Source organism: Megalops cyprinoides, chromosome 2 (assembly GCF_013368585.1).
Source record: "Megalops cyprinoides isolate fMegCyp1 chromosome 2, fMegCyp1.pri, whole genome shotgun sequence".
Classification (NCBI taxonomy): Eukaryota; Metazoa; Chordata; class Actinopteri; order Elopiformes; family Megalopidae; genus Megalops; species Megalops cyprinoides.
The window spans coordinates 8,674,437-8,685,734 of record NC_050584.1 but is presented as its reverse complement, the minus strand read 5'-3'; the positions used below and the strand labels follow the sequence as shown (position 1 = coordinate 8,685,734).

At 36.0% G+C, this 11,298-nt stretch overlaps 1 protein-coding gene across 1 annotated transcript; it reads left to right on the top strand.

The window, feature by feature from the left end:
- Nucleotides 1-746: 746 nt before the first annotated feature.
- Nucleotides 747-10,598, top strand: sec22c (SEC22 homolog C, vesicle trafficking protein). The gene is made up of 7 exons (XM_036521376.1): nt 747-947; nt 2,328-2,539; nt 3,004-3,167; nt 4,535-4,714; nt 5,078-5,196; nt 5,726-5,791; nt 8,458-10,598. The coding sequence occupies exons 2-7, from the start codon at nt 2,358-2,360 to the stop codon at nt 8,656-8,658; spliced, it is 912 nt and encodes a 303-aa protein (XP_036377269.1). The 5' UTR covers nt 747-947; nt 2,328-2,357; the 3' UTR covers nt 8,659-10,598.
- The last annotated feature ends 700 nt before the right edge of the window (nt 10,599-11,298 follow it).

Below are 11,298 nucleotides of genomic sequence, written 5' to 3'. Positions count from 1 at the left end.
CCTTTGAATAACGTAGCAACATTTTCCTGTGAATTTGCTTATGCCGAAAGGGAATTATAATTGCTATGTGAAAATCAGGTACAGATAAGTGTCCCCGTGTTTACCCGGAATATTCTTTACATGCAAACATCAAGCATGTCGCCTCTCAATAGTCACATTCCTTTACGCTGCGGAATGTTTACATAGTATATTTGAAATAGTTCACCCTATATTGGACATTCCCTCTTTCTATAATGTTTTACTCTACAATAAATTGTTTTGAAAACAGTGCTTTTGCAATATTTTCAAATATAGCCACCTAGCCATTAGCATTATTATTAAAATCCATTATGCCAATAACTACATTACATTGCATTTCAGCTTCCTTATTTTCAAGGACTTGTTTTCATTCAGTCATGAAAATTTTTGGAGTACGAAAAAAGAAACGTCGATGACACCTCACGTATTAAAAAACAGTGATCTAAAATATATAACTTTGAACATTTTGCTGTATGGATTATTTAAGTACGACCGCACTGGTTTTTACATGAGTTACATGAACTGATGGCAAGTCGAGATGAAGTAGCCAGCTAGTTAAGCGCAGTTTTGTGTTCGGAAAAAAAGAAAGAAAGAAACAGAGAGCAGTAAAGAATTAAGTATCTAATACGCTTCGAAACGGAGCTGTCTCTTTAAGAATCGTTGGCGGAAGAAGCATGACGTCAGTCTGTTTTTTTCCCATAGTTCATAGCAGTATGAACTGTCAGAACCAAGCTACCGAGCTGTCAAAGTATGGCGCAATAACTAGCTAAGTGGTTAGCCACTAGCTAAGTTTTCAACATCGTCAGCGCGTTACGTAGCTGCTGGTTAACTGAAAACCTTGCATTCTTAGCTAGGTTTACACATATTTCATAGTTTATATTTTACACTCCTTTATACTCCTTAAACACAATGAATCTCAGAGTGATGAGGTAAGGAAACAATTGCACTGTTGCAATGAGAAGTAAGCTAGCTAGCTTGTTAGCTGGCTGGTCAGGTGTTTTGTGTAAATAACGTTGGTTGGTTAAACCCAAACCAAAAATCTTTCTGTCCCGCATCTATTATATGTAACAAGGTACTCTATCTAGCTGCAAAGCAGGGATAGCATGCTAATGTTTCAGTGTGCTTTGTAGACAAAGATGTTTGCTCTCATTTAGCTAGCTACGTTAGTTAGCTGTCCAGTTAGACTGTCTAGTTAGATTGTTTATTTACATTATTGCAGTCTAGCTAGGTGGCCAATGAGTTATCCAACAGTAGCTGTCTCCCTGTAAGCAGTCGTTTAACAACACTAACATTAGTTAACTAGCTGTTTCTAGAAGTAACACTATACACGTTTTATTATTATTTTCTTTGACGTGACACACAGCTAGACCGTTAGCTCGACTGGTATTAAATCAGTAGAAGTACTCCATTAGGTGTCTAGCTATAAGTGAAGTAAAGTGTGAGATTTATTGTTCATTTGCTGGGTAGCTACGTGTGTTTGATTGGTGGGATCTCTGCTGTATGGCAAATTATATTACGAGCAACAAATTAATTTGACGTAACGTTATATAGTCCTTACATAAAACATTAGATCTTTACTCACATAATTGTTGTAAATTGTCTTTGTCATTATCATTATTATAACGTATAATAATGATAATATATATATATATATTCAAGGCCTCATCAACTAATTCAGGTACTGAGAATGTTGGGCAGTCCTCTGCCTTTTTAAGTGACAGCGTTACTTCACTGATGAACAGGCTGACGTGTTGGTGTGGCTTTACATCGTATAATCCCATGTAAACCATGCCATATGCCAACAGGTTAACGCCACTCCATTGAAATCAGTTGCTATCTCTGTCAGAGAAGTGTGGAAGTATCCTGATTTTTGTCATATGATCTGTGAGTGTGTGTTCATAAGGGATCCCTCTCTTCTGTATGTTGTACACACTCAACAGAATGAGCTGAATATCATACTAGAACTATTTATAGCTTTATGTGATTATATAGATAGATATTATATATATGTATAGTAATTTATAATTTTTTTTAATTTAGCATGGGTAAGGGGAAATTAATTCTAGTCCCTGAAAATAATGCATTTTTAGAAAAGAGACTGAAACTTGTGGTGAAAACAGTTAAGACAACCGATCATGTGTTTGCTGTTCCAGATATTTTGATACTGAACAGACATGAATACATGAATGACCGATGCACTTGGGTTCCTGGGTAACTGCTGCTTTTCAGTGATGCGGCATATTCAAATCCACTTTGATTCTGTCGTGTTGAGGGGGGATGCTGACAGCTTGTGTTTATTACCCCTGCAGGCTGCATCTTCCCCAGGGCCTCTGCATATCATGTCACTGATCCTGTTCGCCTTTGTAGCTCGGGTCAGGGATGGACTCCCTCTCTCTGCCTCCACAGATTTCGAACACAACAAAGAGCTGCAGGAGCGCAAACAGCAGCTGAAGAGCATATCTAAGGCCCTCGCCCTTTTCCCAGAGAGAGGGACAGTCAAGGGCCGCGAGCTTAACATATAGTAAGCAACATTTTTACATTTTTGCGTGTAGTGTAATAGCGTGTAGTGAATATTTCAGTCATAATTGCTTTCACTGGCAGAGAAGAGTAGAAGAGCTAACAAATGTCAATGTCATGTCAATTCATGCCCCTAAGTATTAGGAATCCTTCAAACATATGGGTGATCTGTAACATTTTTTTTTTTCTAAAAAGTTTTTAAATCCTGATATTTAAAGGCAGATGACAGTTAAAAACATAATCCATTGTTTGCAGTGGAAAATGATGACTGCTCACCAGACTTTTTCAGAACTGAATTTGTTTAAAATCAGTAGTTAATACTTGAGCTGGGAAAAGGGAAAAATTAAAACAAGACCAAAGCAAATTGCTGTGAGGGGCCTGAAAAAGCCTACCAAAAATAAGCAAAAAAAAAATGAGCAAACATATGTAAGCCCTTAGTCATTTGTTGACGAAGCGTTCTTTTTTTAGTTTTATCTCCTCAGATGGTGTCTCCTATATGGCCGTTTGCTCCTGTAGACTCCCCACCGCCATGGCCTTCTGTTTCCTGGAAGATCTCAGATGGGAGTTCACAGCATGCTTTGACAGCACCACAGTCTCTTTGGCATCCAGGCCATATCCATTTTTGGAATTTGGTGAGCAAACATGAGGCCATCAAAAGCGACGAGTATTTCGGTTCTGATACAGTACATATCTTAGAGGGGGGAAAAAATCTTTACATGCCTCCTTCTTTATAGTTGTGAGCTCTTAGATTTTAAAGTTTATAGAGCTTTGTTAAGAGTTAGAGGAATTAGAACAGAGGAGAACATAGTGTGACGCCTTATATCAAACAATCTCTAGCCCTGCCCTTGGATTAGCATGAAAAGAACAGAACATTTTACAAAAAAATATCCAGATTTAGGTCTTCAAAGGCAATAAAGGATACTAATTGAAATTTTGAATCGGTCTGATCTTAATTCAAAGTAAGGCGCTTAGACTTCCTTGGCCAAAAGACCTCGTCTATAGATAAATAAGTGCTTATGCTGCAGTTTGACTCAGATCTTAAGATACTTGTTAACAGTAATCATCGGCTGGAATTTGCTCCCCAGGAACAGAAGCACTCAGAGGCAACAAGGTGAACTGAGAATGTCCCCTATTTAAAGATATACAGCCCTCCTGGAGACCTACAAGGCCACACTGAGGGGTTAACAAGAGAATTATAGCAGATGGTGCAGAGCATCACTGAAATCACAAAATACAAAATATGAACTATTATGTCCTTTGTGCTTATTGTGTAATTCATGGTTATACATCTGTTGAAAGTGTTTTAAGAAACTGAGCAAATACCTGTTTTATCTGAATAACAGGATTTGCAGAATATTTTAAAAAGTGACAGAAAATAAAATGATACAATCCGTTAATTAATATCTGTTTTAAATAACATTTTAGATGTGCACTCCAACTTTTATGTCATGGAATATTGAGGTTACCCTTTTAGGTTCATTTGAATAATTTGTTTGATTGTCTGACTGATTGTCGACTGGCTACAGTTGAGTAGTACATAGATAACCATAAGTTTGGACAGAAAACAGAGACAGCAGCTCAGCAGTTTGCACCCACTTGTATAGTAATGTAGAAAATTATGTGTGTAAAATGTGTGTCCTCCTCTGCTGATACCATAATACTACAAGTACTATTACTCCTACTGTTACCCCTGGAAATAATAAACTTTAATTTTTTTACCATCTTTTTACCATCACTCAAAGTCAAAATTAAAGTCACATAGGCATGAAAATATTTTAGTAACAATGAAAGTGATAAAAGTAATTATAGTAGTAAAAATAAAAGTAAATAAATTAAATAAAAGTAAAGTAATAAAAGTAAAGTAAGTAAGTAAAAAATATAAGGAATAAGTAAAATAAAAGTAATCATAGAGAATGAATCACTGACACCCAGAGGTCTCAAGCTAAAACGTATTCCTAACAATGTTCCTGTTCACTGTGCTTTTTTCACTCATACTCAGACAGCATCATTCAGAAGGTGAAGCAGCACTACTGCCAGAGTGGCGGGCCCGCTCTGGGCAGCAGTTTAGCCGAAGTGCAGGAGGACCTGAGGACGAGACCTCCAACAGTCCTCAACCTGGAGGACATGGAGCTGAGCAACGGGGCGGCCAACGGGCATGTAGAGTCAGCGCCAGGATCGGGTGAGGTTTTGCATGATCATTTGTTTACATTTTTAAGGATAAGAAACATACAGAAATTGATGATCAGTCTGAAGATTTTTTATATGAGAAACAATCTCACAGTGACTGTTTACCTTTATTAAGTTGGTATTTCTGTTTGTTTCTATTTGTATTAGGAGAGCTTTTAAGTTACTAGATATATGCAAATGTCTCAGTAAAGTTAAAAAAAAAACGCTTTAAGTGTGAAAAGGAATTTACTCTCCTTTCTTTGAGTGTTCAGCTCACAAGTACAAGTTTTTGATTCACGAAGAAGATTATGAGAAGGATTATATAAACTTTTAGTAACACAGCTTTGCATTTGTGTTCTCTCTGATGGTTCTGAAGGCCAGAGTCAGAGACTAGAGCCGGTGACAGCTCCTGGAGTCCTCTCTCTGGTCCTCAACATCATGTGTGCAGCTCTTAACCTCATTCGCGGGGTGCATCTCATTGAGTACTCTTTCCAGGTCAGCAATCCAGGGGGGCAGCTGTTTTTCCATAAACTACTGTATATTTAAGACTGTGATTTGGCCAGCTCTTTCCACATTTCCATGCAAAACCACTATGCTTCTATAGACTAGTTGAGAAGGCCCTTAAGAGAAAGTGGGGAGCATGGGGGTGCTGTTTTGTTTTGTTTTTTTAATTTGCAATGCTAAATATTTTGCATTTTTTGGCGTATTCTAACTCCCTGGACCGCAAACCATTATACTAGCACACAAGTAAGATTTAAAATCTACTGACTCTGTTGCTGCTGATCTGGATTGGATGCAAGTATTTTGACACTTTTTATTGGTAAGAATTCATACAGTGTTCATAATTAGGAGAGTAATGAAAAAAAATCTTTGTCTGTTGTTTGAATATATGATTAGACAAATTACAGATACTGTAGGATTGGCATCGCAAGTTTCTGCAAATTCTATTCTTACTCCTTGCATCCCCAAGTAAAAACATAAATTTTACACAGAAAATTATTTTCTTTTTTTTTCTTTCAAACAGGATGATTATGAGGGAATATGGAATGTCATTGCATTTCTTTTGGCATTTATCTGCTGTCTCTTTCAGGTAAAGAATGTTTTTTTTTGCTCTTTTATATTTCCATACTGTAACAGACTTTTAATCTAATTTGAGCATTTTTGTATAATGTTAGCACAAGTCGTTTTAGAATTCATTGTAGTTGAGGAATGGATTACTTACTGTGTTTTTTACAGCATGAAAAGTTTCTTTATGTCTTGGCTTTATACTTTATGAACAGGTAGAATGTTTAAACTAAGCATATTAAACATTGGGTGTCAAGAGCAACAGAAACTAACGATTAATTTTGTTCTTCTGCTCGAAGCTCTGGGCCCGTATCTATCAAGCGCCTGAGAATTACTCCTGCTAAAAGCATTTAGGAGTAAAAAGGTTCTATCTCACAGTAGGCAATTGGAAATATTTATGAAGTCTGCTACTCCTACTCAGATGGGAATAAGACCTTTTCCTTCTAGCTGATCTCAGCTGATTTTTACAACATGTGAGGTGCGGAAAACAAAAGGTACTGATGACTTTTTTCATAGAGTGTCCAATATGTTGAGAAAATGCCCAGTAAATGCAATTATTGAAACAGTAGCATTGTTGTAGCACTGCAATTTGTGAACATGATCAAACATCTCATAAATGTGAATGAATGCCAGCAAATAAGCACAGGCAGGAAGACGGGCAAAGAAGGAGTAACAGTAATAAAGGCATGAGGACCAGAGCCTGAACTAGGAGCTGCGTAGAATACATAGTGAGGTAGGATCATTTGGACGTTGTACAAAAAGAATCTGCTCGCCTGACTCACGGCTGCAACCTGAGAAGAGACAGTTGGCTATCATGTATTACACCAAGACCATTACACCTTATTGTCACAGAGTAGGTGACATTCGTATCAAGAGTAAATTGTTTTCCAATGAAAACTTTCCCTGTTACCAAAAAGTAAAGTTTAGGCCTAAATTAAGAGGTAAGTGGTGATGTCAATTACAGACAGAGTACCTCTGACGAGGTCGATGACATATACGATATCCTCCTTGTCTGACGGATGTATCTTTGTAACAGCTCAGCGTTGTCACATGTATGCATGTAGCCACCTTTAGACAACTCCTGACTTAGGACGGGTCGCTAGGTCTCCTAAATACCTGAGCGTAAAGAATTTTGAAGAAAGCTTCTACTCTTAGGAATACGAGTAGGAACACTCTGACATCAGTCAGTTTTCAAGCACTTATTTCATTCTCTGAGATGCTTGATGATGGCAAGCCCTGGTATTTAAAGCTCAGGCTGTAACACACAGGTTATACTCCTCTTGAGCAACAGGAAGCACCTGGGTTGTATTGCATCTAAAGGATGAGAGGCTCAGATGGACTCAATATCAGAAAGAATTCCCTGATATAAAAGGATTTTACTGTGCAACTGTTTTAAATGTGGATGACACTAGTGTAACCTTACTTAAATTCAAAGCAAAACTAATGGCCATGTTGGTAGATGTCAGTTTTTCATTCATTATACATAAATCACAAAAAAGGAGTGAGGAAAAATGAATGTGACCAAGTAGCCTCACTGTTAGAGGACTTTGCTAACTAACAGCATAATATATACTGGCTAAGTACAAACACACAGCACTGAAGAAAAAATCTAGTACAAACACACAACACTGAAAAGAAAAAATGTTAATGTTAATGAACACATTCACCTTGTTTAGTAACTGGATTTGAAAGTCTGAATGGCATTGTTGTTTTAACATAACAAGGTCCAGCTTGGCATATCTAGTCAGAAATGGAGTTTAATGATATTTAGATCTGTTGGTTAACCACCCAGGCTAGCAACGTCACTAAGTAACGTCCTAACTAACTAGTTGGCAAATATTAAGGCAGATTGCTTGAGTATGGGCATCTAGCCTGCTAGATTGCAAGCAGGTGGCTAGCAGGCTCTGTACCAAAGGTTATTACTCTACCTTTCTGTTATTATTTAGCTATGGAGCCAATCGTGTGTTATCTTGCAATTTTCAATTATATCAGGAATTCATTTTTATACAGGTAATCATTATACATGTATTAGGCTAATTAAAGGCTGGATTTTTTTGTCTTTACTTTCATACTGTCACATAGTTCAGACCATTTTTACATTTCAGCATTTTACTTTACAACAAAGGATGTTTTTTTTTTCACAGCATGCTGCAAAGGTACACATCTAAGTCTTATTCATTATGTAGTTGTAGACATAGTGCAGTGCCCTTGGATGGAATCTGGGCCTTGAATGCGTGGTTAAAAAGAAAATAATGAGACACCCACTTGTTGTTTTCTTCTGGAACTGAAATACCACTGAAATTGTATAGTAGGGCAGAGAGGAATTAGGTAAAGTTAAATTAAGACTAAATTAAGGCTACTAAATTAAAACTATGATTTGGCTTTCTCAATCGCCAGTCTGTCACAAAGTTGCTGCACACTGTTTATCTTTATGAAATGAGCAATGGTAGGAATGCAAACCTAAATGTTTATTTTCCACAGTGTTAAGTGGCAATAAGTGATATGTTTTTATTATTATTTAATAATGTTTACTATAATATAATATTTAACCCATCTTAAATGCCACTTTTGGGAAATCATAAAACCATTTGCTAGCAGTCACTGCGTTTGCTGTCATGATTAAGCTCTCAGAAAAGTCACAGTTATATATTAATAATAATAATAATAATAATGATATCTCTATGTTCACAGTGCTACATGTACGTGTTCTACTCATCGTTAAAGAAGCTGAAGTCCTTCACCCTACTGACCCTCATTATTCTATGCAACATCTTTCTCTTCGGCCTGCGGAACGTTTGGCAGCTGGTCTTCCACATAGCAGTGGCGTCTTTCTCCACGTATCTCATCCTGTCCAGGAAAGCTATGGAGAGGACAGCTGACTGTGGAGTCTAAGCCCACTGCAGGACTGGCCTCACCAATCAGAAAGTTGAATGTGGTAACAAAACACGTCATTTACTCTAGTTTTATCACTTGTAATTTTTTTTTTTTAATCACATAACGTGCTTATGTTTATTTGTACTATGTTTACAAAACACACTACACTGATGTAGTTGTAGTATGTTTTTTGTCTGAAAGGAAGGAAATGTTGGTGCTTAGCAGTGTATTGGAGTTTCCACAATGCTCTGCATATAAGCCAACTGACTAAGCCAAAATGAAAGCAATAGGTAAAGAACTGACGGATGTTCATGGAATTATTGAAATGTGTTTAATGTCAGTGATTTGGAGCAAATGAATGTTTTGCATATTATTGCATAAATGTACTGTTCTAGAGTCTTACCTATAACTAGGATTTGACGACTCAACAATTGAAACTGTAAAGAAAACTGAAGAAAACCCTAATTTATGAATTATACAAGTCAAATACAATATGTTGAAACCAGTAATATCTATCTAAAATGATTGCACTAAAGAGAGAGCTGCTTTGTGGCTATTCTGGCTATTCAGTCATGTGGCTCTATAGTGTACCTCAAAACTTGAGTATTTATTTTAACACAGTTTATTTTTCTGTTAAATTAACTGAACATGTGAAGAAGAAAAAACTGAAAAATAAATAGTAAAATCAAAATTAAGGCAAAGCTACAAAGTGGGAATTGAATTGTGTCATAGTAGAAAAGTGTCAGCTACCTTATTTCTCATCCAGTTCTGAGTAATGCTGTATTTCCACACTACAGACAGGGCTATTCCCGCTCTTGCTGTTTCAGTTCATTTAGATGAAAACAGATGCTTCGTACTGTTTAAAAACCTAAACAGACTGGCAACTGTTAGAAAAACGTCCCTGTAAAATACCCTTAAATAAAGTTATTGTCCTACTTGCACAAAAGTACAAAAGCAGATTTAGTGGTAAACATATGAAGGTAATTCAGGAGAGGTTTTAGAAGCACAAACATGTGAAACAGCTTGAGGCCGATGTGATGTGATATACTTACGTGTATTGTAATTTTCAGCTTTGAAAAATCCACAGTATGTATACATATGTTCTTCATTGTTTACTACCACTCTGCTAACAAAAAACGTCATATACTGTAAATGCATGGCACTATGAGGTTGTGCTACCACCCAGAATGTGCTGTAGGATTCAGTCCTTTTCAAACACCCTGTAATGCTATGATATACTGTAAAGGAAAACAAATTTTAAAATGTAGGAAATGTATCCACATAGTTTCTAGTAAGGATGTAGATATTATATATAGGTATGTCATAGACTTATCCTACGCATTTAGTAAATGGTTGTTAATGTTTTGGCTAATTAGGTTCTTTTGTGTTAATTAACATTTTGCTCAGTTTTTTAGATGTTTTGACAGCGACCAAAAACATTTGATGTTTACAGACTTTTTACAAACAAAAATAATTACATTGTACCTAATCAGATTTGTCCCTAATTAAATAATCAGTAACAAGAAAATTGACGGCCCATTGTAGAAATAACTGGGAGAGAACAATAAACAAAAAAGGTAAATCAATAACCAATCTGCAGGTAAAAAGCCACATCTCTGAATAGAAGCATATACCTGTTATTACAGAAAATAACATATAAAGAAATGGGGGGACTATCTTGAAAAACCTATAAATAATACAACATAATTTTTAATCTTAATTAGACACAATGTAGCCATAATGTAGGTGATGCGATGCCAGGATTGGAAATCACTGAAGAAGACTTTTAAGTATGTTTGGTAATTGTGGTAATGCCTTATAACAGTATTAGCGTTGATATCAATGGTAACTTCTTAGAAAGGTTATTTCATATGTGGGATAGGAATGTATGTACAGTTAGGCTAATTTCGAGTGTGTTCAATTTTAAACCAGGTAGCTATAATCAAACAAAAACGTAAGGGCTCTGTTCATGATTAAAAACATTGTATATATTTTTACAATATAAATTTTGATGAATCAGGATATAAAATATGGAATACTGTGTTTACATACGATTAATTCAGTGTACATTAAAAATGTATACATTAAAAATGTATTAAAGAAGAAAAAAAAAAACTGTCACGATTAACTAAAACTTCCACATGATGATTGGATGTAGCCCCTGGAAAATAAGTTCCTTGCAGACTTTCTGATATGAATGTCTTGATCAGTGAAGGTTGATCGAGGTGGCAGTTAAGTAGCTGGGTTATTGAAATATTCATAAAGTTTCCTACACAAAGGTAATCACACAGAACTTTCATGCTTTCTAGTGGGACACATATTTATTGTATCTACAGTGTGCGATAAAGTATTTACTGTCAGTTATTAATTGTAAAGCTGAGTGGTGAATTTCTTAACAATACAGAGATACAAGGACAGGTTAGTTTTACTGGATACAAATGTATGTAACTTTGATCATATCTTAAAAAGTTGTGTAATGTATGTACTATTGTAATTTTGGCTTAAAAATTAATTTTTTAAACAACACATAATTATGTCTTGTGTCAGATTGACCTGTAACTCAGTTGACAGATTTAGCACATGCTCCTGTAAATAAGAACTGCTTTAAAGCGATGCACTTTTTAAATTTATTTGCATTATTATTTTTAGATTGACGGC